This window comes from Ammospiza nelsoni, chromosome 30 (assembly GCF_027579445.1).
Source record: "Ammospiza nelsoni isolate bAmmNel1 chromosome 30, bAmmNel1.pri, whole genome shotgun sequence".
NCBI lineage: Eukaryota > Metazoa > Chordata > Aves > Passeriformes > Passerellidae > Ammospiza > Ammospiza nelsoni.
In genome coordinates this window covers 874496-902266 of record NC_080662.1, presented here as the reverse complement: position 1 = coordinate 902266, position 27771 = coordinate 874496, and the positions used below count along the sequence as shown (strand labels likewise).

At 51.2% G+C, this 27771-nt stretch overlaps 2 protein-coding genes and 1 long non-coding RNA gene across 3 annotated transcripts; 2 read left to right on the top strand and 1 right to left on the bottom strand.

The window, feature by feature from the left end:
• The first annotated feature begins 1171 nt into the window (after nt 1-1171).
• Nucleotides 1172-8886, top strand: PROM2 (prominin 2). Its single transcript, XM_059490842.1, has 23 exons — nt 1172-1403; nt 2030-2079; nt 2194-2396; nt 2490-2610; nt 3039-3102; nt 3218-3307; nt 3406-3605; nt 3686-3760; nt 3834-3897; nt 4002-4161; nt 4549-4701; nt 5050-5173; nt 5646-5737; nt 5819-5903; nt 6008-6154; nt 6238-6309; nt 6414-6506; nt 6603-6656; nt 6950-7030; nt 7864-7932; nt 8047-8136; nt 8237-8343; nt 8601-8886. Exons 1-23 carry the CDS (start codon nt 1172-1174, stop codon nt 8662-8664), a joined length of 2490 nt encoding a protein of 829 aa, XP_059346825.1. The 3' UTR covers nt 8665-8886.
• A 1518-nt stretch (nt 8887-10404) lies between these two features.
• On the bottom strand, nt 10405-12347 carry LOC132085433 (uncharacterized). The gene is made up of 3 exons (XR_009420215.1): nt 12185-12347; nt 10863-10981; nt 10405-10467 (listed from the first exon to the last, which is right to left on the bottom strand). It is a non-coding gene; the product is annotated as an uncharacterized LOC132085433 (long non-coding RNA).
• Nucleotides 12348-20235: 7888 nt separating this feature from the next.
• PRNP (prion protein) lies at nt 20236-26807 on the top strand. Its single transcript, XM_059490899.1, has 2 exons — nt 20236-20388; nt 24561-26807. Exon 2 carries the CDS (start codon nt 24563-24565, stop codon nt 25337-25339), a length of 777 nt encoding a protein of 258 aa, XP_059346882.1. The 5' UTR covers nt 20236-20388; nt 24561-24562; the 3' UTR covers nt 25340-26807.
• The last annotated feature ends 964 nt before the right edge of the window (nt 26808-27771 follow it).

The window sequence follows — 27771 nt, the reverse complement described above, 5'->3', positions numbered from 1 at the left end:
GGAGTGGGAAATCCAGGCTGGGGTTAGGAAATCACCGTGGGAACGGGAAACGGAGGCCGTGGTTGGGAAACAATGGTGGGAATGGGAAATCACGGTGGGAATGGGAAATCACGGCGGGAATGGGAAACCACGGTGGGAATGGGAAACCACGGTGGGAATGGGAAACCACGGTGGGAAATCATCCCTGGCACCCCCATCACTGCCCAGCACCAACGAGGTGCTGAAAATCCTGAAAATCCCAAGATTCCCTGGCCTGGGATGGGACAAACCGAGCCGGGACAGCATTTTCCCGTCCCCAACATCCCATTCCCGTGCGGGTGGTGTGCGTGAGCCTGGAACAAAGCCAGGAGCAAAGCGCAGGGAGGGGAAGCACCGCCTCAGCATCCCCGCCGGGCAGCCGGGGCAGGGCGCGGGGCTCGGGCCGGTCCGACCCGCCCGGCCGAGCGGGATCGCGGCTCTCGGGGTGCCCCGGGGCCGTCTGGGCACGGCGGGGCCGCTCCCCCGCTCGCACAGATCAGGTTGGAGCTCCTGCGCCTCCAGCCCAGCCTGTAATTAGCGCTCGGGCCGGGCCGGCGAGCAGGATCCGGGCCTGGGAAGGAGCCGCGGGTGTGGGACCGGCGCTGGCCGGGGCCGGAGAGCTCATCTCACACCCGGCTGTCGCTCGGTGCCCCTCTGCACGTGTTCCTCCTGAATTTCGGCTCCTTGTTGCTACCCCAGCACTCAGGATGCTTTTCTGACCCCTGGCTACCCCATCCACACACGAGGGCATTCCCACTCCCCAAACCATCCCCAAAATCCCAAATCCATCCTCCCAAGCCGGCTGCGCTGGGGTCCAGCACCCTCCATCCCAAGCACGGCGGGTTCAGCACCCCCAAAACCCAAAAATCTGAGGACAGGACGCCTCGCCGCGCTTTGGGGACAGCCTCGGCAGCGGGGACCCCGCGGCGGTGACTCAGGGGCGCCGGCGCTTGCCAAACACGCCCGGGATGGTTTGGGAGACGCCTCCGCGCGGCCGCCCCGGGGGAGCCGTGCTGGGGGAACAAGCCACGGCAGCGTCTGGGCCCTGCTGAGCCGTCGGGCCGGTTTGCCGGAGCAGCAGCGGCAGCGGCAGCAGCAGCCGCGGCCGGCGATCGCAGCGGAGCGAGCCCCCGGCTCTGCGCTGGCCGGAGCCATGCGGGCGGCGCCGCTGCTGCTGCTGCTGCTGGCCGGGGCGATGCTGCGGGGCGCGGGCAGCCAGCAGTGCCAGCCTGCCGGGCCCGGGGCAGTGCCAGTGCTGAGATTCACCGACAGGCACGCCGAGATCCGGGTGCCGGCGCTGCACCGCGTGCCCAGCTCGCTGGATCCCCTCTATGCCCTCGTCCGGCGCTGCCTGGACCTCATCCAGCAGAACCCGCTGCCCACAGGTGAGCCCCGAGCTGCGGGGGAGGAATTTGGGGTCGTTCGATCCAGTGGGTTTGCAAAGAAATGGGATTAGTTGGGCTGGATCGCCTTCCTGAGGTTGTTTCTTGTAGCTGGGTCGCTCTAAATTACAGATAATTAATGAATGGCAGAGGGATTCACACCTGGCAGAGGGATTCACACATGGCAGAGGGATTCACACCAAAATAAATGGTTGTTATAGATCCATGAATACCCCCATTCCTTGCCTGGGATGTGGATGGATTAAAAATGGGAGGATCTTGGAGTTAATGGTAAATCCCCCAGCAATAATCCAGAAAATTATCCTGAACCAACTGGCGGGCACTCTGCTTACTAGGGGAAAAAATAAAAACTGAGGATGAGCTGGATAATGATTCCTCACCTCAAGCAGAGCGATCCCACTGCTGCCAGCGCCTTGGGCGTTCTGCTGGATGCAATCCCTGTGTCCCAGAGCAGTTCCAGGGGTCCTCGGGGGTTCAGCCTCTGTCCCAGAGCAGTTCCAGGGGTTCAGAGGATGGTTCTGCCCCTGCCCCGGTGCTGCTGCCCCAGGAAGGTTGGGGACGCACCGGGTGCGGCCTCCTCTGCCTGTGCCATGATTTATTTCTTGCAGAGCTGCTCAGGACAGCCCTGAACGACCCCAGCTCGGTGAGGACGTCGCAGGTGAGCCGGGCCGTGGGCAGGGGATGCCACAGGGATGCTCCCGCCTGGCACAGGGCACCTGGAGCGCCCCAGCTCGGTGCAGAGGTGCCCCAAGGAGGCTCTCCCGTGGCGCAGGTGGTGCAGTACGAGCTGGGCTACGTCGTGTGTGCCGCCGTGGCTCTGCTCTTCACCGTGGCCGTGCCGGTGGCCGGGATGTGCTTCTGCTACTGCCGGAGCCGCCGGCGCTGCGGGGGCCGCCTCCGCGCCCACCGGCGCTCGCTGGGCTGCCACCGCCGCTGCCTGCTGGCCTGCCTGTCCCTCACCTCCCTCGTCATCCTGTGAGCCCCCCGGATCACCCCCAAAATCCTCGCTGGGCGGGGGGAGCCATGTCCCGCGGGGCCGCGCCGTCACCGCCCGCTCGCTCCCCGCAGGGTCAGCGTCACCTGCGCCTTCGTCACCAGCCAGAGGGTGAAGGGACAGATGGAGCCGGGGCTGGGGGCCGTGCCCTCCACCCTGCGCACGCTGCGGCAGCACCTTGCCAACGTCCCCCAGGTGAGTCCCCGAGTGGCCTTGGCGAATTCCCCCAGGTGAGACCCCCAGCAGCCTTGCCAACATTCCCCAGGTGAGTCCCCCAGGTGAGTCCCCCAGCGGCCTTGGCAAATTCCCCCAGGTGAGTCCTTGAGTGGCCTTGCCAAAGTCCTCCAGGTGTCCCCAAGTGGCATTGCCCCCAGCACCTTGCCAACGTCCCCCAGGTGTGTCCCCGAGCACCCTCGCCCTCGGCACCTTGCCAATGTCCCCCAGGTGTGTCCCCACATGGCCTCGCCCCTGGCACAGTGCTCTGCCCAGGGATGGCTGCGTTTCCCTCAGGGAATGGTTCACCAGGCAAGAGATGATGTGGCTGCCATAAAAATGAGTTCCAAATGGCAACGTGGGGCTCCCTCCCCTCAGCCCGCGGCTCAGCGGCTCCTCTTTCCCGGCAGGGCGTGCAGATGGTGGTGGACAAGTTCGAGGTGCCCCGAAAGCAGATCAGCTCCGACCTGGGTGGTAAGCAGGGCACCGGCAGCACCCCGAGCTCGCCCCAGGGATGGACTCAGTGCCGATGGTGCCGAGCTCGCCCTGGGGATGGTCTCGGTGCTGATGGAGCCTCGGTGCCTTGCAGGGCTCAGCAGGAGCGTGGGGCTCTCCATCCATTCACAGCTCCAGGCCATGACCTACGCGGCGCTCGCCGACCTGCAGGACAGGGCCCGAGGTACGGCCGGAGCTCCGCTGTCCCCGGCCCCGCCACCGCGGCCTCTGCGTGGCGGCCGAGCGGAGCGGCGTGACCGAGCCCTGGGCTTTCTCTCTCAGACCTCCAGAGCTCGCTGCACCATTTGCAGACGGTGCACAGGACGGCGCGGGCGCTGGCGGCGGCGCGGGCCGAGCTGGAGCCGGCGCTGCTCGAGCGGAGGCGCCGCGTGGTCGCGCTCCTCGACGACCCGCGCTGCGCCTCGTGCGCCAGCGTCCTGGGCAGGGCACAGGGCCTGCAGCTGGGTGCCGACTACGGCAAGGTGGGCACGGGCTCCTGGTGGCCTGGTCGCCTCCCAACCCTGCCGCCCTGGCACTCACGGGGTCCTTTGTCCACCCTAAGGTGCCGTCGGTGGAGAAGGTGTTGAAGGCGCTGGCTGGTCTGCCCCGAAGTGACTTTGCAGAGATGATTCGCCAGGTTTGGGGGTCGGGGTGAAGCGTGGAGGGTCCAGCACCCACAGGCAGCTCCAGCACCCCCTCTTTCCCTGCAGGGCAATGGCACTTTCAACTCCATCCCGGAGCTGGCCGTGGAGAGGATGGCGCAGGTCATCCAGGGTGAGTGGGGCTGGCACAGCGAGCGGGGACATCCCCACGCAGTGAAGCCTTTTGGGGACGCGGGGCGGGGTGCAGGGACCATCCAGCCGACCTTGTTCCCACAGATCTGCGTGCCGACCTGGCCCGCACGGCGGAGAAGGTGCAGTCCATCGCCGACGGCTTCCCCCTGCCCGACTACACGCGGCCGGCCAGCGAGGCGCTGGCGGAGGCGGAGCAGCGGAGCCGGCCGTACCTGCGGGAGGCAGAGCGCTTCGAGCACTACAGGTGAGCCCGGGGGCAGCTGCACGAGCCCTCACCCAAAACGATGCTAAAAAAGTCATTGCCTTCTCTACTTCAAGCCAGCTAGGACTAATAATAGTTACAATCGGACTAAACCTCCCCAAACTGGCCTTCTTCCGCATCTCAACTCACGCATTCTTCAAAGCCATGCTTTTCCTGTGCTCAGGCTCCATCATTCATTTTGGACGTCTTGTTCTCCTAAATGGCGAACAAGATATCCAAAAAATAGGGGGGCTCCAAAATACACTCCCCACAACCTCTGCATGCCTCAGCATCGGCAACAGGAACACCATTCCTGGCAGAGAAGGGCCCCGAGCCCCCGGCGCCTCCGCCCCGCGTCTCCAGGCTGTGCCCTGCTGCTCTCCCCTGCAGGTGGATCGCGGGCACGGTGCTGTGCTCCATCATCCTCCTCATCCTCACCTGCAACGTGACGGGCATGGCCCTGGGGGCCTACGGCCTTTCCAAGCGGGAGGACCCCAGCGACTATGAGTGCCGAGGGGAAGCTGGCGCCAAGTTTCTCCTGGTGTAAGCGTTTATCTGGCTGCTGGGGGGCTGCTCCATCTCACTGTGTTCATCGGGGTGCTGGGGGGCTGCTCCATCTCACACACACCCCGCAAAAAACCCCAAGCAAAGCCAAGGGAGGGACTGGGAGAGGTCCCAGCGGAAAAGCTTTGAAGGCACCGCCTGCGCCGGCAGCTTTGGGAGAAGCTGTTCCTCCCTGGGAGCTGGCATCACACCGTCACACCCTGCCCAGCCCAGCCTGGCGTGCCCGGGCTCGGGAAGGAGCCGCGGGGCTGCAGCTGGACGGGCAGGTCCCTTCCTGCCCGCTCGGGGCTGCAAAGCCACCAGCGCCGCCTCCTCTCCCTCTTTCAGCGGCGTGGGCTTGGCTTTCCTGTTCTCCTGGCTCCTCATCCTCCTGGTTTTCGCCACCTTCCTGGTCGGGGGCAACATCCAGACGCTGGTTTGCAGAAATTGGGTCAACCAGGAGATTTATAAGGTGGGTGGCCACACGTCCACACATCACCGTGTAAATCTCTCCTTCCGTGCACCAAAACTCCTCCAAAGGCTCTGTGTCCTCCCCCTAAACCCGCCTGGGAAAGCCCTGTCCTAGACCAGAGATAAAGTTTAGGATTAGCTCCTTGGATTTGCATCATCAGCTGGGAATCACCTTTGTGCTGTTAATTCAGTTCCTAATTGCTGTTCCCTGGTCCTTGGGGTGGGCAGATGGGGGTGATGGGGCAGTGCGACTGGGGTCAGGATTGTCCTCATGGCAGTGCCACACGTGGGCCTGTCCCTCCAAACACACCAGGCCAGGCTCCTCGGTGGGGAATATCCAAATAAACCCAAAATTATTTCAGGCTGCCATGAGCTCCCCCAGGATACCCCTGCGAGGGCAGAACACCCCCAGAATCCCTGCTGGGAGCGCCCCTGCCTTACCCTGACCCTGTTTCTCCTCCTGTTTGGCCCAGTTCATTGACACCCCGGGCAATCTCCCTCCGTCCATGAACCTCACCCGCCAGCTGAACCTCAGGAGGGACTCCAACCTCAGCTCAGCGTACAGGTGAGTGCCACAGGATTTGGGGTGGTCTCAGTGCCACCAGGGTGGATTTGGGCTCCCTCCAACGCTTCCTCTGCCTCGCAGGGAGTGCAAGAGCGGCGCGGGGCTCTGGGAGGTGCTGCAGCTCGACAGCTCCTACGACCTGGATGAGCACCTGAGAACGCCCCAGGTGAGGCCCAGCTCCAGCCACAGCTGCTGGTCACGGTCAGGGTGAGGCAGGAGCTTTACTGGGGACACTGGGAGCCCTGCAGAACGCCTTGTCCCGCCCTGCAGTACACGGCTGACTTCCAAAAACGCCTGGGAGACTTCACGGCCGACCTGGGCGACGTGCGGCTGCTCCGCAGCGAGGGCAGGCAGGACCTGGAGACCTTCGCCCGCAGCGGGCTGGACGAGGTGGACTACGGGCGCTTCCAGGAGGAGGTGAGGGTGCTCACCATCAGCTGGACCCCGCTGCGGGGTGTGGGGATGGATTTTGGGCAGCCCTCAACTGTGTTTTCCCACAGATGAAGAACCCCGTGGTGCAGACCAGCCTGCCCGGCTTGGCGAGGAACCTGGAGGGGCTGCAGAAGATGCAGGTGAGCGGTGGGGCAGGGAAAGGGGGAGCCCTCGGGGTCTCGGGGCCAGTAAAAGGGGAGCCCCCGGTGGTCTCGGGGCCGGGCTGATCCCGCCGTGCCCGCAGAGGAACAGCACCGTGGCCGGGCGGCTCGCAGCGGAGGCGAGGGTGCTGTGGCACATGCAGAACTCCACGGTGCAGTCGCAGGAGGCTTTGGTGGTGAGTCCGTGCCGGGCTGGTGGCAGTGGTGCTGCTGGTACCCCCTTGAAGGGGAAAACGAGGGTTCTGAACGTTTCTCACCTCCCTGTCCCACAGGCAAAGCTGGGGGAAAGCGTCCAGTTCCTCTCCCGTTTGGCACCGCACCTCAAGGTACTCACGCGTCTCTTCCAGCCCCAAAAACTCTGGTGCTCCATGGGCCCCATCTGCCAAAACCCAAAAAAATACAGCTGCAGGGTGATGGGAGAGCCAGGAAAAATGCCAGCCAGGAGAATCAGTCTCCTTTAGGGATTAGATTTGCTGTCACAAACCAGAAATCCCGCTATAAAGGGGTTTGCCTGCTCAGGGCACATCCCCCTTTCCCTGACCCAATTCGGGGTTTCTCCCTGCACCCCCCGGGCACCCAAGGGCCCTGAGGATGCTCTGCCCTCGCTGTGCCTCCCCAGGAGCGGGTGAGGAGGACTCTGGCCACCACGGCCTCGGTGGAAGCCCGGCTGCCCCTGCAGGCCCAGCAGATCCTGAGGCAGGTGAGGCAGGGCTAGGTGGATCAGCGGGGCTGGAATCCCCTGCAGCCGGGAGGAAAGAGGGAGAAGAGGGCACCGGGAGCCTTCAGCCTCATTTCCCAGCCTGCATAGGCCCGGAGAGAGGCTGGGGAATGCGGGGATGGAGCAGGGCTGGGGAATGCGGGGATGGAGCCGGGATGGGAAATGTGGGGATGGAGCTGGGATGGCAAATGTGGGGATGGAGCCGGGGTGGGAAATGTGGGGATGGAGCTGGGATGGCGAATGTGGGGATGGAGCCGGGGTGGGAAATGTGGGGATGGAGCTGGGATGGCGAATGTGGGGATGGAGCCGGGGTGGGAAATGCAGGGATGGAGCTGGGATGGGAAATATGGGGATGGAGCTGGGATGGGAAATATGGGGATGGAGCAGGGCTGGGGAATGCGGGGATGGAGCCGGGATGGGAAACGCAGGGTGGAATCAGAATTGGGAAGTGTGGGGCTGAATCTGGACTGGGAAAGTGTGGGGTTGAATCCAGATTGGGAAGTGCAGGTTAAATTCAGACTGGGGTTGAATCAGAATTGGGAATAGTGGGATTGAATCGGAATTGGGAACTGTAGGGTTGAATCCGGACTGGGAACTGTGGGGCTGAGTTGGAGTTGGGAAGTGCGAGGCTGAATCAGAATTGGGAAAGCGTGGGACCGAATCCAGATTGGGAACTGTGGGTTAAATTCAGACTGGGAAGTGCGGGGCTGAATTGGAATTGGGAACTGTGGGGCTCAATCCGGACTGGGAACCTGGGGGTTAATGGGAATTGGGAAGTGCAGGGCTCTCCCTCCACGCTGCCTGTCCCTGCCCAGGAGCTCGGCTGCTTCACCAGGAAGGAGCTGCGCTATTTCACCCAGTACCTCAACTGGGTCAGGCAGATGGTGAGAGCCCCCCCGTCACCTCACAGGGATTTTCGGGGCCCAGGAGCCCCCATGGATCCCCCTCCCCAAACAAACTGCACACAGCAGCCAGGTGTGGTGCTTGTCTCGTTGCAGCTGAGGGAGGACGTGGCTTCGTGCCAGCCGCTGGCTACGGCCCTGGACAACGGGCGGGTGATCCTGTGCGACCGCATCGCCGAGCCCTGGGTGAGGATTCCGCTGCTCGGGGCCCCGGGAGGAGCTGCGGGAGCGCCGGGGCTGTCCCTGCCCTCCCGGCACCGCTCAGCCCCGCCGGTTCTCCTTGCAGAACGCCTTCTGGTTCAGCCTGGGCTGCTGCACCTTCTTCCTCATCCCCAGCATCATCTTCGCCGTCAGGCTCACCAAACACTTCCGACCCATCCGCAACCGCCTCATGTGAGGGGCGGGCGGGGACGGGGACACGGGGGACAAGGGGGACAAGGGGGGACAAGGGGACAGGGAGGACACAAGGACGGGGAGGCCATGGGGATAAGGAGGAGGACATGGGAACGAGGGGAGGACATGAGGACAAGGAGGACAAAGGGATGGGGAGGACACAGGGACAAGGGGGACAAAGGGACAGGGAGGGCACAGGGATGGGGGTGTGGACACCTCCCTGACCATCCCTCAGGCTTTCTCCATCTCTCCTGCAGCTCCACGGGGTCAGAGGAGACCTGTCCCTTCCACATCCCCCGTGTCACAGCGCTCAAGCTCTAGGACGGGGCTCTGCCGGGTGCAGCGCCCCAGGAGCTGCCACAAACCCAAACCCAACCCCAAAGCAGCACAAACCCAAAGCACAAACCTGTGCCAAAGGTCCGGATCCCTCTGCACCTCTCAGGGCTTGGGATCCCTCTGGCGTCTCTTTCTCGGTGTCCTTTGGGGTCTGGTGTCCTTCCCGAGCGTGGGGCACCTGGAGATTTGGGGTCTCTGGGTGTCCCAGAGCCCGACTGGAAGGGGAGGCTCCCCCACCCCTCTCACACCCCACAGCAATCCCCCACTCCCAGCACCCTTGGGCGGTGTGGGGCACATTAAAATCCTCCCCTAAAATCAGCCCCTGACTCTTTTGTTCACGCCCTTTGCGTCCCCATTATCCACAGGGAATGGCTCTGAGGGGCTTTGGGGTGAGGGATTTGGGATGAGAGGAGCCCATGGCTGAGGGGCCTTGGAGCTGAGGGGACCCCATGGCTTTGGACTTGAAGGAGTTTAGGGGAACATCAGGGCTGAGGTTATGGCTGAAGGGGCTCCAGGACTGAGCGGGGCTCTGGGGCTGGGATTGTGGCCAAGGAGGTAACATGGCCATGATGGTTCAGGGCCAGGCCTGAGGTGGCTCCAGGGCCAAGGGGGTAACACGGCCATGATGGTTCAGGGCCAGGCCTGAGGTGGCTCCAGGGCCAAGGGGGTGACACAGCCATGGGGGCTCCATGGCCAAAGGGGACCCTGGGGCCGAGGGAGTGACACGGCCATGAGGGCTGAAGGACCAGGCCTAAGATGGCTCCAGGGCTGAGGGCGTGACAGGGATATGGAGGTGACAGGGCCAGGCTTGAGGTGGCTCCATGGCCAAAGGGGATACTGGGGTTGAGGGACTGACATGGCCATGAGGGTCTGGGGCCAGACCTGAGGTGGCTTCAGGGCCAAGGGGGTGACAGGGACACGGGGGCTCCAGGGCCAAGAGGGTGACAGGGACATGGGGGCTCCAGAGCCAAAGGGGACCCTGCGGTTGAGGGACTGACACAGCCATGAGGGTCCGGGACCAGGCCTGAGGTGGCTCCAGGACCAAGGACGTGACAGGGACACAGGGGCTCCAGGACCAAGAGGGTGACAGGGATGTGGGGGCTCAAGGACCAAAGGGGACCCTGAGGCTGAGGGAGTGACACGGCCATGAGGGTCCAGGACCAGGCCTGAGGTCCAAGGAAGCTCGGCTCTTTATCTCCCAATTTGTGATTTTTTTTTTTGTGTGAAATTCCTGTTTTTCATCCAGCTCCTTCACCTCCTGGTTTGGCAGGGCTTTGTCCAACCAGCAAATTATTCACAGAATCCATCCAGGGGTTTGCAGATCCACCAAACGCGGGTTTCCCTCCCCATAAACGCTCTCTGTCTGCCAGCTGAGAGAGAAATGCCCCATTTTAATGCATTATTTATAAGTTTTTTTTTATTTTATGATAGGCTTTTCCTACCCACAGCCAGCAGCAGTAAAACACCTGGTTCATGCATTATTTAGGTTATTGCTGCCCGGGGTTTTCAGCAGTCCCTCAGCCTGCAGAGGTCAGCATTGCTAAGGATTTTTCCAAAGGGATTTAGAATGAAAACCCCAAAAGGATTTCTGCAGGAGCCCCCATCCACAGGGATGTCCTCAGCCCACATGGAAGCCACCTGATGGCACCAAAAATCAGCGTTAAAATGGAGGATTTGGGGGTCAGAGGGGGTTGTGGTGGGGAGGGGTGTGTGGAAAATGTTCTTACCTGGGGTTCAGCCAGGAAATAAAAAGCTCCCAGCTGGATGCATCTTGAAAGTCACAAAATTCTGAGATAATTAAAAGAAGAGGTTCTCATAATTAAAAAAATATTTAAAATAAATAATTATAATAAATTAATTTCATAATAATTTTGATAATTTGAGTTTAAATTTTTATAATATATATTTTTATAAATTTATTTTATTTTAAATTTTTATTTCATAATTTATATTTTATAATTTATTTTATAATTTGTTTTATAAATTTATTATAAATAATTTTTAAAATTTATTATTTTTAATTTATTTATTACTCCACGGCAGTGCTGTATTTTAAATCCTGTAATCCCCGCTTGGTGGTGCAAGAGAGCAAAAAGGGATTATGGACTTGAAACGTTAAATAGCATAAGAGCAATAATATTTACTGAGTCCATTCACTGATTAAATAAAACACAGAGACAAACCTGGGGTTGTTTAGGCTGGAAAAGACCTTTGAAGTCATCAAATCCAGTGGGTTTGCAAAGAAATGAGATTAATTCAGCTGCATCTTCTTCCTGAGGTTGTTTCTCATAGCTGGGCCACTCTAAATTGCAGATAAATAATGAATGGCAGAGGGATTCACACCAAAATAAATGTTTATTCTAAATCCATGAATATCCCTGTTCCTTGCCTGGGATGTGGATGGATTAAAAATCAGAGGATCTTTGAGTTAATGGTAAATCCCCCAGGAATAATCCAGAAAATTGTCCTGAACCAACTGGACTCTGTTTACTAGGGGAAAAATAAAAATAAGGATGAGCTGGATAATGATTCCTCACCTCAAGCAGTCCCAGATTTATGATTAACCTGCAGCCCCAGATTTATGATTAACCTTCAGTCCCACCCTCACAGAGGCACTTTGTCTCCTCTTTATTACTTGCATTGATAAATTAAAGACTGAAATCAGCTTATTTGCAGCTGCTAAATGGATTTTAAAAAGTGTTTTTCTGTCTCCTCTGTCAGAGGGGTTTGGTTTTTTCTATCTCAGTTTGGATCTGTGTTCTTCGAAGCTCTTTTTCCTATCTCACCTTATAAGGATCTGTGTTCTCTGAGGTGTTTTTTCCTCTTTCTCAGTTTATCTAGATCTGTGTTCTTTGAATTTTTCCCCCTCTATCTCACTTTATCTGTATCTGTGTTCTTTTATTTTTTCTCTCTATCTCACTTTATCTGTATCTGTGTTCTTTTTTTTTTTTTTTTTCTCTATCTCACTTTATCTGGATCTGTTTTCTCTCAGATGTTTTTCCCTCTATCTCAGTTTATCTGGACCTGTATTCTTTGAATTTTTTTTTTTCTCTATCCTAGTTTACCTGGATCTATGTTCTTTACTTTCTAAGCACTTAATTAACTGGTGTTGATTTAACCATTCCCCTTCCCCCTTGGGATTCAGCCCCTCACCTCACTCCTGCTGTCCCTGCTGCCCTGGGAAGAGTCAATAATCCATTAATAATCAATAATTAATTAATTCACAGGGCTGCAGCTCTGGCAGCTCTGCTCAGCCCAGCTGCTGCTGCCCGGCTCCTATTTCAGGCCACAAATTGTTCATAAATTTCCTATTTCAGGGCAGAAATTGTTTATAAATTCCCTATTTCAGGGCAGAAATTGTTCTTCTCTATTCCCGGAATGGAGGAGAAATGCAGGAAAAGTCCAGCCAGCATCAGCTCATTCCTGCCATTGTAGCAGCACTCAATTCCCCCATTCTTATTCCATTTCCCCCCATTTTTCTCTCTGTTTTTCACTGAACACCAACCTCCTTTTCTTCTCCACAAAAAGCACCCGTGACCTCTTCCATCCGCTTTTCTCATCATCCCCCAAAAACAGCTCGGGAAGCCGAGACACAGAGCGGCTGCCCTGGGGGATCGTTCAGAATTCCATCCCCACCCCCAAAATGTTCCTTTTAAAGCTCTTTCTGCAGCAAGGAGTGAGGGAGGCATGAGAGCCCAGTTCCCAGCTGGATTTTATTCAGTGAGGGAGGGACAAAATCCCAATTCCCAGCTGGATTTTATTCAATGAGGGATGAGATCCCAATTCCCAGCTGGATTTTATTCAATGTAGGACGAGATCCCAATTCCCAGCTGGATTTTATTTGGATAGGAAGGAACAAGATCCCCATTCCCAGCTGGATTTTATTTGGATGGGGAGGGATGAAATCCCCATTCCCAGCTGGAATTTATTTGGATAGGAAGGAACAAGATCCCCATTCCCAGCTGGAATTTATTTGGATAGGAAGGAACAAGATCCTCATTCCCAGCCGGATTTTATTTGGGGAGGGATGAAATCCCCATTCCCAGCTGGAATTTATTTGGATAGGAAGGAACAAGATCCTCATTCCCAGCTGGATTTTATCTGGGGAAGGACAACATCCCAATTTCCATCTGGATTTTATTCAGTGAGGAAGGAACAAGATCCCCATTCCCAGCAGGATTTTATTTGGATGGGGAGGGATGAGATCTCCATTCCCAGCAGGATTTTATTCAGTGAGGAAGGAACAAGATCCCCATTCCCAGCAGGATTTTATTTGGGGAGGGATGAAATCCCCATTCCCAGCTGGATTTTATTTGGGGAGGGATGAGATCCCCATTCCCAGCTGGAATTTATTTGGGGAGGGATGAAATCCCCATTCCCAGCAGGATTTCATTTGGATAGGAAGGAACAAGATCCTCATTCCCAGCTGGATTTTATTTGGGGAGGGATGAGATCCCCATTCCCAGCTGGAATTTATTTGGGGAGGGATGAAATCCCCATTCCCAGCTGGATTTTATTTGGGGAGGGAGGGACCAGCAGGGTTTGTCTCCAGCACCGCTCCTGCATCCCTCGGTAGCCATGGCAACGGCCCCGTGCCCATGGCAACCCCAGGAGCATCCTCGGAGCCTCCCCCGGGCTTTAACTCCGAGTTCTGACTCTCCCTCATGGGCTCTTTCCAGGGCCAGAGGATTTGAGATTTAATTCTGGAATATTTGGTGTATAAAACTCCCCTGGTGTCTCTGTAAGGAACCTCGAGGGCAGCTCCACTTCCAGGGCCAAAAGGGCAAGTTGAATGATGGATTTATATTATTAAAAAATAATAAAATTATTATTAATTTCATGATTAATTAATATTTGGGGTGTAAAACTTCCCTGGTGTCTTAATAAAGGCAAACCTTATAAAGAGCCTCGTGGGCAGCTCCACTTCCAGGGCCAAAGGGCAGATGGGACATTTAATGATGGAATAATATAAATATAATATAATATTATATTTATATTAATCCCTGGTGTCTTTATAAATACAAACTTTATAAAGAGTCTCATGGGCGGCTCCACTTCCAGAGCCAAAGGGCAAAGCACATTTATTACCAGTTTTTGTTCCTAAATAATGATGGATTAATATAATTAAGATAGTCTATTTATTCTATGCTATTCTATATTATTAATGAATATTTGGTGTGTAAAACTTCCGTGGTGTCTTAATGAAGACAAATTTCATAAAGGGCCTGTAAGGTGCAGGGAAATTTCCTCACCATAAGAGGATTGATCATCTGGGTTTAATCATCTCATCCTCCTTGAGAAACCAGGTCAGGGCAGGAAAAACTCGCTCAGTCCTCAGGTGAATAAACAAGGTGGAGACCTGGGCCAAAAATCGCTGTAACGAGGAAAAAAATTGTCTAAAAAAATATGAAAGTCAATTTATAGCTTATTTAAAAATATTTTATCTTATTATTTACCTTATTTTTTAAATTAATTAATTATTTTTAAAATTACTTATTTTAAACATTATTTCTCTTATTATGTAACTTATTTTAAAAATTAATTAATTAACTTATTTTTTTAAATGATTACTTAGCTTTAAAATATTTTCTTATTATTTAACTTATTTTAACAATCAATTATTTTTAAAAATTTATTGCTTATTTTTAACATTATTTCTCTTGTTATTTAACTTATTTTTAAAATTAATTAATTGACCCAATTTTAAAAAATATTACTTAATTTTAGAATTATTTATTACGTAACTTATTTTTTAATCAATTAACCAACTTATTTTTCAAAATTATTCTTTAGTTTTAAAATTATTTCTCTTATTATTTAATTTATTTAAAATTAATTAATTACCTAACTTATTTTTTTAAATTATTATTTAGTTGTAAAATTATTTCTCCTATTATTTAATTTATTCAAAATTAATTAATTAATTAACTTATTTTTTAAATTATTATTTAGTTGTAAAATTATTTCTCTTATTATCTAACTCATTTTAAAAGATACATTAAAATTATTACTCAGTTTTAAAAATTATTTCTCCTTCAGTCTATATCTCGACTTTAAAAAAAATTAAAAATTTAAATTAAAATCTGCATTTTTTGGGGGGGTGGTCTAGCTTTCCCCAGCTCACTTCAAAACCCATTTTCTAAGCGGGAAATCTGATTTTTCCTTCCCTTTTCCTGCCCTCTTTGTGCTTTTTTTCCTTCCCAGCCAGGAAAGCAGGGAGAATTCCCTGCCCAGGGTTTAAAATCTGAATTTCCGTGACTCGCCGGCAGCTCCCGGGCCCATCCCGGGATATTTCGGGGCTCTGACCTCACCCGGGTCCCTTCCAGGCCATGACAAACCCAAAAACCGGGAGGAGAAAAAGGAAAATTCTCCCCGTGAGTCACTCCTGCTCCGAGGAGGAAAATTCCCATTTTCCTGCCAAGGGTGACGGAATCTGGGGGCGGTTTCTGGGAATTCCGGCGTTTCTGGCAACGCGTTCGCTCCCGAGCTGTGGGGAGGAACAGAACTTTGCTCTGGGTTTTGTGCCGGCAGAAAAAAGGAGATTTCTCAGCACAAGGAGCCTTTATCTCCTGGGAGCTCTTGCCAGGCACAGCAGGGAATTGTTGGGGTTGTTGTTCCCAGGCGCCGCTGGGTTATTTTTATTTTTATTTTATTTTTATTTTTATCTCCAGTGCTGGGCCGGAGCTGGAGCAGCAGCAAACAAGGACGGGCTGCTCCAGCTCCCAGCCATTCATCCAGAAAGGGCCTCAAAAACCCCTTTGTTTCCCCCATTTCTGAGCACTTTTGGTTCCAATTTTTGTTCCAAAATTCATTTTTTCCCTCCCATTTCAGAGCGCTTTTATTACCAGTTTTTCCTCCTAAATTCATTTCCCCCCCCTCATTTTAGAGCAATTTTATTAACAGTTTTTGTTCCAAAATTCATTTTCCCCCCTCACTTCAGAGCAATGTTCTTGCCAATTTTTGTTCCAAAATTCATTTTTTCCTTTCATTTCAGAGCACTTTTATTAGCAGGTTTTGTCCCTAAATTAATTAATTTTTCCCCCACTTCAGAGCACTTTCATTACCAGTTTTTGTTCCTAAATTCATTTTTTCCCCAAACAAACATTTGAACATTATTTTTCTAAATAAAGTCCTCAAAAACTCAATTTTTTTAGTAGATATGATAGAGCCTCAAAAATTCAATTTCCCTCCTACTTCAAAGCACATTTATTACCAATTTTTATTCATAAATTAATTTTCCCCCAAACGAGCATTTTAGCTTTTTTTTTTTTTTTTTGATTAAAGCCTCAAAAACTCAATTTCCCCCTATTTCAAAGCACTTTTATTACCAATTTTTGTCCCTAAATTCAATTTTTTTTTCCCCAAACGAGAATTTTAATGCTATATTTTTTAAAAATTAAATCTGCTGTTTTACCTCCCAGCGCCCTGGTGATGCTGGAAGGGACCAAAATGAATTTTTTGGGGCTGTGCCCCACGCAGGTGATGCCAGGCCTGGATGTGGCACCACCGGGTAAGGAGCTTACCCAGGGCTCAGCACAGCCCTAAGCAGCTTGGAGCAGCTCCAGGGACATTTATAGCCCTGTGGATAAAGACTCCTAACCCTAAAATAATCATAACCCCAATGGATGGACATTTATAACCCCATGGATAAAGATTTCTGACCCTAAAATAATCATAACCCCAATGGATGGACATTTATAACCCCATGGATAAAGATTCCTAACCCTAAAATAATCATAACCCCAATGGATGGACATTTATAACCCCATGGATAAAAATTTCTGACCCTAAAATAATCATAACCCATGGATGGACATTTATAACCCCAATGGATAAAGATTTCTGACCCTAAAATAATCATAACCCCAATGGATGGACATTTATAACCCCATGGATAAAGATTTCTGACCCTAAAATAATCATAACCCCAATGGATGGACATTTATAACCCCATGGATAAAAATTTCTGACCCTAAAATAATCATAACCCCAATGGATGGACATTTAAACCCCAATGGATAAAGATTCCTAACCCTAAAATAACCATAACCCATGGATGGACATTTATAACCCCATGAATAAAGATTTCTAACCCTAAAATAATTATAACCCCATTTTTAACCCCATGGAGGGACATTTAAGCCCCACGGATAAAGATTTCTAACCCCATTGATGGATTATTTTAATCCCATTTATGAACATTTTTAACCCCATGGATGGACATTCATAACCCCATTGGATGGACATTTTAACCCAAATAAATGAACATTTTTAACCCAATGGACGGACATTTTAACCCAAATAAGTGAACATATTAAACCCCAATGGATGAACATTTTAACCCAAATAAATTAACATTTTAAACCTCAAAGGATGAACATTTTAACCCAAATAAATGAATATTTGAATCCTAATGGATGGACATTTTTAACCCCAATGGATGAAGACGTAAACCCCAATAAATGAACATTTGTAACCCCAATGGATGAAGATTTTTAACCCCAATGGATGAACATTTATAAACCCAATGGATGAACATTTTAACCCAAATAAATGACCATTTTTAACCCAAATGGACGGACATTTTAACCCAAATAAGTGAACATTTTAAACCCCAATGGATGGACATTTTTAACCCTATGGATGGACATTTTAACCCAAATAAGTGAACATTTTAAACCCCAATGGATGAACATTTTAACCCAAATAAATAAACATTTTAACCCCAATGGATGGACATTTTAACCCAAATAAATGAACATTTTAACCCCAATGGACGGACATTTTAACCCAAATAAATGAACATTTTAAACCCCAATGGATGAAGATTTTAACCCCAATAAATGAACATTTTTAACCCCAATAGATAAACATTTTTAACCCAAATAAACAAACATTTTAACCCAAATAGGTGAACATTTTAAACCCCAATGGATGAACATTTTAAACCCAAATAAATGACCATTTTTAAGCCCAGTGGATGAAGATTTTAACCCCGGTGGGTTAAATATCCACCCGGCCTTTGCAAAGCCAGGGCTGGCTGAATAAATCACCTTCAATGAACCCAAGCCATAAAAACCAACACAAAATCAATCACCGAGAGGCCGTGAAGGAGATGAACTTCCCTCCCTCCCCAGAACCACAGTCAGCATTTCCTGAGCAAAAGCCACCCCAGGAACAGGGCCTGGGGCATCATTTCCACCAGGATCCCGAGGAGCTGCAGCTCCTGCCTCGGGGCTGAGAGGAATTTTACCCTGGGATGCCAAAAATCCATTAAAGATTCGCCCTGGACGCACTGGTGGGGAGGCCTCAGCCCTGACGGCTTCCACAAGGAATTAAAAATTCATTAACGATCCGTGCTGCTGATTGATGTGCAGTGGCTCTGTTTCTGCAAACAGCATTTCTGCTGCTTGAAATAAAAAAAGATTTATTTTTCAGTGTTGGCCACAGCGCTGTTTTCAGTAAATGTTCTTTTCAAGATTAATAGTTTTCCCTTGTTGTTGTTGTTGTTGTTCTCCTGGAACAAGTTATTATTACAGTAAAACCCTGGATTTTGGATTAATGCAGGATTAATTCAGCCCAGCCAACCCATTCCTGGTTTGCTCCTTTTCCTGGCGTGGAATTTGGAGGAATATTTTGACCCAAAGCAGGCAGGCAGGAGCCATTCCACACACAGAATAAACTCCTCCTGCAGGGCAGGGCTTCCCCGGGCCCACAGCCCTCAGTCCTGCCGATTTCATTCTCTCCTGGCTGGATTAACGTTTGTGTTACAGGGAGAAACCACTTTAATTTATTTCAGCATAACCCAGGTGGATCGCAGGAAAATCCCTTTTCCATCCAGATGTGGCCCAGGATGGTCATTCCTGGCCCAGCTGTTCTGGGCAGCCTCAGGAGGGTTTGGGGGGGTGTTAAAATCATAAAATCCTGGGATTTGGGTTGGAAGGGACCTTAAAACTCACCCGTGGCAGGGACACCTCCCATTGTCCCAGGGTGCTGGCCCTGGGAAACCCTAAAAATTGGGAAAACCCTAAAAATTGGGAAAACTCTAAAAACTGGGAGACTCTCCCATTCTTGTCTCTGTATATTCCACTCTTGCATCCTTACCCTCCAAAAAAACCCCATTTTTGCCATCCCATGGGATTTTTAGTTGTTTTCTGTGGCATTTCCTCCTGAATTTCAGGATTCCTCGACACAAACTGAGATTGCAGGAGTGAGTTCTGCTCCTCTGCAGGGACACAGCTTTGAAAGGCAAATCCATCTTTTCTCCCTGGTTTGATTTCCTCTCCCCCAGCCCTGGGAGCAGCTCTGCTCCACGGGATAATGGATTTGGAGCTGCTAAAAGCAGCTGCTAAAAGCATCCTGGCCTCTCCCAGGTTCCCAACCAGGAGATTTCCAACCCAAACCCTGGAGTTTCTTCCATTAAAAAAAAAATCCAAGTGTTGTGATTCTCCAAGATTTCCAAAACGGCCCCAAACCTCTTCATTCTCTTCGGTATTTCTTCAATAAACCACCAAGATGCTGCAATTTCCCAGGATTTTCCAAGCCTTGATATCCCTTCAGTATAGAATCCAAATGCTGCGATGTTCCAGGATTTTCAAATCTGCCTTAAAACCTGAAAATTCTTCAATCAAATTCTCCAGGCGCTGTGATTTTCAAAGGATTTTTAAATCAGACCCAAGCCCTGATGTTTCTTCCATATAAAATCCAAATGCTGCAATATTCCAAGATTTTATCACCAGCCTCAAACCCTGATAATTCCTCCGTAAAACCATCCATGGGCTGCAGTTTTCCCAGATTTTTAAATCAGTCTCAAACCCTGATATTTCTTCAATAAAACCATCCAGGTTCTGAGGTTTTCCAGGGTTTTATCACCAGCCTCAAACCCTGATAATTCTTCCACAAAACCATCCAGGTGCTAAGGTTTTCCAAGATTTTAAAATCAGCCCCAAGCCCTGATATTTCTTCAGTGTAAAATCCAAATGCTGCAATATTCCAAGATTTTATCATCAGCCTCAAACCCTGATAATTCTTCAATAAAACCATCCAGGTTCTGAGGTTTTCCAGGGTTTTATCATCAGCCTCAAACCCTGATAATTCCTCCATAAAACCATCCATGGGCTGCAGTTTTCCAAGATTTTATAACCAGCCTTAAACAGTGATATTTCTTCAATAAAACCATCCGTGTTCTGCAGTTTTCCCAGATTCTTAAATCAGCCCAAGCCCTGATATTTCCTCAGTATAAAATCCAACTGCTGCGGTATTTCAAGATTTTATCACCAGCCTGAAACCCTGATATTTCTTCCATAAAACCATCCAGGTTCTGAGGTTTTCCAGGGTTTTATCACCAGCCTCAAACCCTGATAATTCTCCAATAAAACCGTCCGCGTTCTGCAGTTTGCCAGGATTTTTCCACCACCCTCAAACCCTGATAATTCTCCAATCAAACCACGACCCCCCCTCGATTTTCCAGGCTCTCCTTTGCTCCCCGCACCCCGGGGATGCTTTGGGGCGGTTTCGGGGCGCGGCCCGGGCTTTTCCCCGGGGACGGATGCCGGATGAAGGATGAAGGATGACGATGATGATGATGATGGGTGAGGGCTCAGCGGGGCCGGGCTGCCCGGAGCAGCTCCTCCCTCTCGCTATTTATTCCTGCGCGAAGCTCCGCGGCTGAATCACCTCGGGGCGAGCGGGCAGCGCCGTTTCCAGCCGGTGAGTGCCGGGGGAACGGGGATGGAGGGGATGCGGGAGGGATAAACCCCGAGGCGAGGGGGGTCTGAACGCCGGGAGCGCGGGGCTGCCTCTTTTCCCGATGAAAAATTGACATTTCCAGCGGTTCCTTACAAGCCAGCGCCCCGCTCCTGCCCGCCTCTTGTTTACTCAGCGGTTACTCAACATCGGGAATTTCTCCTCCGAGGGTTTTGGCTTTTCTCCCACCCGCCAGCTGCTCCCCCTTTTCTCGGGAAAGACAAAGGGGTGAAGGGGAGATCTCTAAACCCAGGGGTGATGTTTTCAGAGAAATTCCGATTTAATTGAAATTTCCAGAGCCCCAGGCCGGGATTTTGAGCCCAGGAGGGTCCGGACTCCCCCATCCCCGAGCATCCTCCCATCTCCACATCCCCACCTCCCTCCTCCGCCTCCCCGGAGACCTTCCCAAGGTTATTTCCAGGCGTGTTTTGGCACCTGGGTGTTGGTTTTTCCCCTCCGAAGCGAATCCTCCTCCTTGCCAACGCCGAGCACGTAATTGCTGCTTGCAGCCTCCATTTTCCGCTGGGTTCCTCCGGCACGGATAAAAATCGGCTCCGCCACAAACCACCTGAATTAATTTGTCATTTCCAGCGTCCGCCGAGAAGGCGAATCTGGGCCAGAAAGGTTAAAAATTAAAAAAAAAAAAAAAAAAAAAAACCCAGTGAAATCACTCGTTGTGTAATTTAATATTAATGTCATGGTCAGGCCATAAATAGAATTCCCGAGCAGAGAGATCCCAGCTCCGGGTTTCTCTTCGCCGAGAGAAATCTGGGATTTTAAAGGGAGAAAATCCCGGATTCTCAGCAAGCAGCTCCTTCAGGGATTTGGCCAGGGAACTCATTTATTTGGGGCGAAGCTCCTGGCTCGCTAATTAGCGCCGTATCCTGTTTATCAGCGTTCTCAAGGCAATTAGAGGAGCAGGATCCCTGAATCAGCCTCAAACCCCGCGATTTCCTCAATAAAACCATGGCAGAGCTTTGCCAGAACCCCTCTCCAACCAGGGTTTTAAATTTTTAATTCAGCCGGGGCCTGGTTTTTAACCCCTCGGAGCTCCCAGCTGGGAGCGACGCCTCCAAAAATATATTTGAAAAATGCCCAATTCTGTGGATTTTCCTCCTCCGCTGCCCATTTTGCCGAGCACCCAAGGAGCCCGTTGTTTTCCCTGCCTTTTGGCTATTTTTAACCCCCCTGATCTCATCCCTGCCCCCAGCGGGTGGGTGCTGCAGGGTGAGGGAGGCAGCGAGCCCCAGCCCGCTCCTTGGGGCCGGGATTTTCCATGGAGGAGCAGATCCCGGACCTGGAACTGCAGATCCCAGACCTGGAACTGCAAATCCCAGACCTGGAACTGCTGCCCATCACCAGGGATGAGCAGATCCCAGACCTGGAACTGCAGATCCCAGACCTGGAATTGCAAATCCCAAACCTGGAATTGCTGCCCATCACCAGGGACTGACAAATTCCAAACCTCGAATTGCAAATCCCAAACCTGGAATTGCTGCCCATCACCAGGGATGAGCAAATCCCAGACCTGGAATTGCAAATCCCAAACCTGGAATTGCAAATCCCAAACCTGGAATTGCTGCCCATCACCAGGGACTGACAAATCCCAAACCTCGAATTGCAAATCCCAAACCTGGAATTGCTGCCCATCACCAGGGATGAGCAAATCCCAGACCTGGAATTCCTCCCTATTGCCAGGGATGAGCAAATCCCAGACCTGGAACTGCAAATCCCAAACCTGGGACTGACAAATCCCAAACCTGGAATTGCAAATCCCAGACATGGAACTGCTGCCCATCACCAGGGAAAAGCAAATCCAAATTCCAAACCTGAAATTCCAAGTCCCAAAGCTGGAAGTGCAAATCCCAAACCTGGAATTGCTGCCCATCACCAGGGACGAGCAAATCCCACGGACTGACAAATCCCAGACCTGGAACTGCAAATCCCAAACCTGGAATTCCAGATCCCAGACCTGGAATTCCTGCCCCAGGGAAAAGCAAATCCCAAAGCAGGAATTGCAAATCCCAGACCTGGAACTGCTGCCCATCACCAGGGATGAGCAAATCCAAATCCCAAGCATGAAATTCCAAATCCCAAACCTGAAATTCCAAATCCCAAACCTGGAATTCCCAGGGAAGAGCAAATCCCAAACCTGGAATTGCAAATCCCAAACCTGGAGTTGCTGCCCATCACCAGGGAAAAGCAAATCCCAAACCTGGAATTCCTGCCCATCCCAAACCTGGAATTCCAAATCCCAAACCTGGAATTCCTGCCCATCACCAGGACTGGGCTTTGCATCCTGCTGAGGTTTTATTTCGGGCCTTGCCAACGATCCCACCCAAACCAGTGAGCTTGAAGGGCCTTTCGTTCAAACATTTCTGGGCATAAACCCAGATTTTTGGCAGAAAAAGCATCACTAACGAACCCAGAGAGATTAATTCGCTTTTTGTGGCCCACAAATCCTTGTCCAGGTGGCAACAGGAGAATTTCTGGCTTGAACAGGGTTTGCCCTTTGTGGCTGTAGGAAAGTTCAGCATCTCCTGCCTGTGTTATGATTAATCCTGGGGTAACTCTGTAAATGCTGCAAAAAAATAAATTTAGGACCCAAAGTGAATTATTTCTTGCTGGATCCAGTGATGCTGAAACACCCACCCACACTGAGGATGCTCCTCTCACCCTCCCCAGCAGCGAGGGGAGATTTTGGGGGGCAGGATGGAAAATCCCTTTTTTAACCTTAAACCCACGGCAGCAGTGACTCAGAGCCCTTGGCATTGCCAGGAGGCATTCAAGGGTTTTGGCAGCTTGGGCTTTTTGGGTTTTTTGGGTCTTTGAGGTGTTTTCCAAAGGATTTGCAGCCCCGGTGGGGACTGTCCCTTGTCCTGGCTGGATTATGCATTCAGGGGTGGAAATGGGATTTATCCCCCCTGGAAATGGGGGAAATGGGATTTATCCCCCGGGCAGTGTGGGAGATGCCCGGAATGCCAGCAGCATTCAGTGAGTCACTGGATGCTGGGAAACTCTGAATCCCAAAAATACCCATTAATGAACGGCAATTTGGGTAAAACACGCAGAAATTGGGAAAAGAACCCCCCGGGGCCAGGCTGGGCGTTGCCTTCCCTGCAGCACCGAGTGCCCCTTGGCATCGATGGTGGCACGGCGGGGATCTCATTTCTGCCTCCAGGCTGGGTAGGGCGGGATTGATGAGCGGGGTTTTACCTCAAAACCACGTGAAGCATTTGCTTGTAAAAGCTTTTGTTTCATCACTTAAAGCTGCCACTGTCAGCAGGGGTCCTGTTGGGGAATATATTAAATATATATATATATACACATACATACATATATATATATATATAAAAATATATATAAATATAAATATATATATATATATATATAAATACATTCATACATTCATTCATACATACATACAAAAATATATATATAGATATAAAAAATATAAAAATACATATATTTCCACATATATAAAATAGATAAATACGTGTATATATATATATATTTATATACATACACTAAAATACAAATACATATATACAAATATATTTAAAATACATATACACATATATAAAAATGTATACATATATACCTATATATGCATATATGTAAATATATAAAAATAGATAGAAATAAGCATATATAACACAATAATAAAAATATAAATACAATAATAATACAATAATAAATAAAAATATATACATATAATAATGAATAAATTTTTATATATACATATATAAAATACATATATATACATATATAAAAAGAATATATATACATATATTAAAATACATACATAAAATATATGTATTTATATATATACGTATATAAAAAGAATATATATACATGTAAGTGTGTATATACATATATATACACACACACACACACACATATATATATATATATACATATATAAAAGCATACACATATATGTATAAAAATATATAAAAAATTTTACATTTACATATAAATGAAGGGTTTGGGGGGATGATGAATACCTTTTGTCCAATGCTGTTCATTCTGCAGCTGGATTTGGGGGGACCAGCCGCGTTTGTGTTTGTTGTGCCCCACGGGCGAGGCAGGGCTGGGAGCGTGGCCCTGCCCTGACTCTGTCCTTGTCCCCACAGCCATGGCCCGGCTCCTCGGCACCTCCTGCCTGCTGCTGCTGCTGCTCCTGGGGCTCTGCGCCGACGTCGCCTCCGCCAAGAAGGGCAAAGGCAAACCCGGCTGGGGCGGGGGCAGCCGCCAGCCCAGCTACCCCCGCCAGCCCAGCTACCCCCAAAACCCGGGCTACCCCCACAACCCGGGCTACCCCCACAACCCCGGCTACCCCCACAACCCGGGCTACCCCCACAACCCCGGCTACCCGGGCTGGGGCCAAGGCTACAACCCGTCCAGCGGAGGGACTTACCACCAGAAGCCCTGGAAGGCGCCCAAGCCCAAGACCAACTTCAAGCACGTGGCGGGCGCGGCGGCGGCGGGCGCCGTGGTGGGGGGCCTGGGGGGCTACGCCATGGGCAGGGTGATGTCGGGCATGCACTACCGCTTCGACAGCCCCGACGAGTACCGCTGGTGGAACGAGAACGCCGCGCGCTACCCCAACCAGGTCTACTACCGCGACTACCGCGACCAGCGCGGCCCCGTGCCGCAGGACGTCTTCGTGGCCGACTGCTTCAACATCACCGTCACCGAGCACAACATCGGCCCCGCCGCCAGGAAGGGCAACGCCTCGGACGCCCTCAACCAGACGGAGGCGGAGCTGGAGACGCGCGTGGTGACCAAGGTGATCCGCGAGATGTGCATCCAGCAGTACCAGGAGTACCGGCTGGCCTCGGGCGCGTGGCGGCGCCTGGCCGACTCCCCGCTGGCCACCCTGCTGCTCCTCGTCCTCGTCGTCCTGCACTAGGGCGGCCCGTGCAGTCCAGGTGTCCCCCGTGGGGTCCCTGCGCCCGCCCCGGTCCCGCTTGGTTTTGGTGAGGAGCCCCCCGGCGCGATCGCGGCGCCTCGGGGTTTAGGCGGTGGGATGAAAATGTCGTTTTCTGCCCCAAAAATGGCTCCGGGATGGTGCTGGAGCGCAGAACCGCGGCCTTCGCCTCCTCATCCTCCTCCTCGGGGTCGCCCCGAGAGGGACCAGGCAGAGGGGAGCTCTCCTTGGCGTCCCTGCAGGAGCTTTCCCAAAAATCCTCTTCGTTAACAGGCAGGGATTTGTCTCACCCCCCCGTCACCCCCGTTCCCTGGGGTACCCCTGGGGTTCTCAAGCTGCCAGGTTGCAATTTGAACCCTTCCACCACAAAAAAAAGCCCCTTCCCCATGTACATAAGGAGCTGCCACTGCACACCCTGCATGCTGCACAAACCCCCTGCAGCAAGACACCAAAATAAAGTCATTTTGTACTCCCTGTCACAGCGGGGCTGGGGCACCGGTCGATGTTTAGAGGCAGAAAGTGCTGCTGAATGCCCCAAACACCCCCAAAATGGTGTTACAGCCCCAGAAAAAGCCAGTTTGGGTGCTCCAGGTGACAAGCTGTGTTCGTGCTTCAGCACCTGGACCCAAAGGACGTTAAAATGCAGCACAAAGGATTCTCAGGGGGTCAGGCACGTAGCAAGAGACTGAAAGCAGCTGAACCACGCCGGTACAGCAAACAGCATCGGGAAAAAATGGGCCTGGGAAAGGGAAATGCTAAAAAAAAAATCACTTTTGTGAGTAATTCCTTTGCCCTGTGGAAGCAACGGGTGAAATTGTTAATTCTTGCTTCTCTGTGGATGCTGGGCTGGGGACGAGCTGTAACACCCGTGGCGCTGCGTTCGATATCCCTCGTGTGATTTTATTTTTGCAAGGCACTGAATAACACTGTCCTAAATGAGGATTTTTTTTTTGTTATTATTTTTTTCCTTTTTGCATCGGTGTAAGCTAAGTGAAGATATATATATATATTATATATAAATACCTATAAACAGAGAGAAACCTTCCAGGACAGCCAAAGCAGGGCTTTGAGGCGCCCCGTCCTTCGCGACACGCGGATGTTTTGTAACCCCGTCAGTCACGCTGCATGCCCGGGATTTGCCGTGCTGAGCCTTTTCTAAGCGTTCCACGTCTGGTACACATTAAAACGGATCAAGCCAAGGTGCCCGGCAGCCTCCTTTGTGTGCCGGCCCCGCGGAATTTCCCGCATTTCTGCATTTTCTGCATTTTCTGCATTTCCGCCCTCCCGTCCTCCCTCCGGAGCTTTTGTTCCCTTCCAGCCCCAATTTGGCCCAAACCCCGCAGTCCCAGTTAACCTTTTCTCCTCCCTCCCATGGCCTCGCTGCAGCCCAAGAGGAGTTTTCCAATTTCTGTCTCGTTCCGGTTTCTGTGCTAATAAAGGAGTTTTCACATTTGCTGTTTCGGTGGCGTTGAGCCCGAGCCAAGCCCTGCTCCATCCTGGAGGCTTCATTGTGGAATCCTGGAGCTCTTTGGGTCGGGAGGGACCTCAAATCCCACCCAGTGCCACCCCTGCCATGGGCAGGGACAATTCCCACTGTGCCAGGTGCTCCAACCTGGCCTCGGGGACATCCAGGGATGGAGCAGCCAGAGCTGCTCTGGGAACTCCATCCCAAAATCCCACTTAAATCTCTCTTTACACATTCCCAGTGTCCTGCCCATCCATCCCTTGTCCCAAATCCCTCTCCAGCTTTCCTGGAGCCCCTGCAAGGCCTGGAATGTGCTGGAAGCTCTCCCTGGAATTTCCCATCTCCAGGTGAACATTCCCAGCCCTGCAGGTGAGGTCTCACCTGAGCAGAACCCCCCCGGAGCCACTGCCCTCTCGGTGCAAATCATTCTCAATGGGATTTATTTCCATTTATTTGCATGGTGCAAATCGTTCTCAATGGGATTTGTTTCCATTTATTTGCATGGTGCAAATCGGCCTCAATGGGATTTGTTTCCATTTGTTTGCACGGTGCAAATCGGCCTCAATGAATGGGATTTTTTTTCCCATTTATTTGCATTTCGCAGCCCGCAGGGCCCCTCCTCCAACAGCCCCAAATTGGAGGAGAAATTCCCCCAAATCAGGAAGGAGAAAACTTCACCTCATCCAAAGGAAGGGAATAAAAGAATGGATTTAAAAATCCCCCATTTCCCGAGATGATCTCATGGATATTTCCAGGAAGAGGCTCCCAGCACTTGCTGAACTCCCCTGGGGAGGGTTTGACCTCAGCAGCAGCACAATTACAAATTTCTCGTTTTTTAACCCCAAAACCTTCAATTCCCTCCCTCCCAGTCATGGGAAACACATTGGCAATGCTCAAAAATAACATTTTTCCCCTCCCTGCACACGCAACACTCTGGTTTTTAACCCCC

What these genes read in the sequence shown, in the direction of transcription:
- PROM2 (XM_059490842.1), top strand. Translation starts at nt 1,172, where the DNA reads ATGCGGGCGGCGCCGCTGCTGCTGCTGCTGCTGGCCGGGGCGATGCTG. An exon ending in GAGCGCTTCGAGCACTACAG is followed by an intron (nt 4,162 to 4,548) that starts GTGAGCCCGGGG and finishes TCTCCCCTGCAG; the next exon opens with GTGGATCGCGGGCACGGTGC. An exon ending in CCCAGCAGATCCTGAGGCAG is followed by an intron (nt 7,031 to 7,863) that starts GTGAGGCAGGGC and finishes GTCCCTGCCCAG; the next exon opens with GAGCTCGGCTGCTTCACCAG.
- PRNP (XM_059490899.1), top strand. Translation starts at nt 24,563, where the DNA reads ATGGCCCGGCTCCTCGGCACCTCCTGCCTGCTGCTGCTGCTGCTCCTG.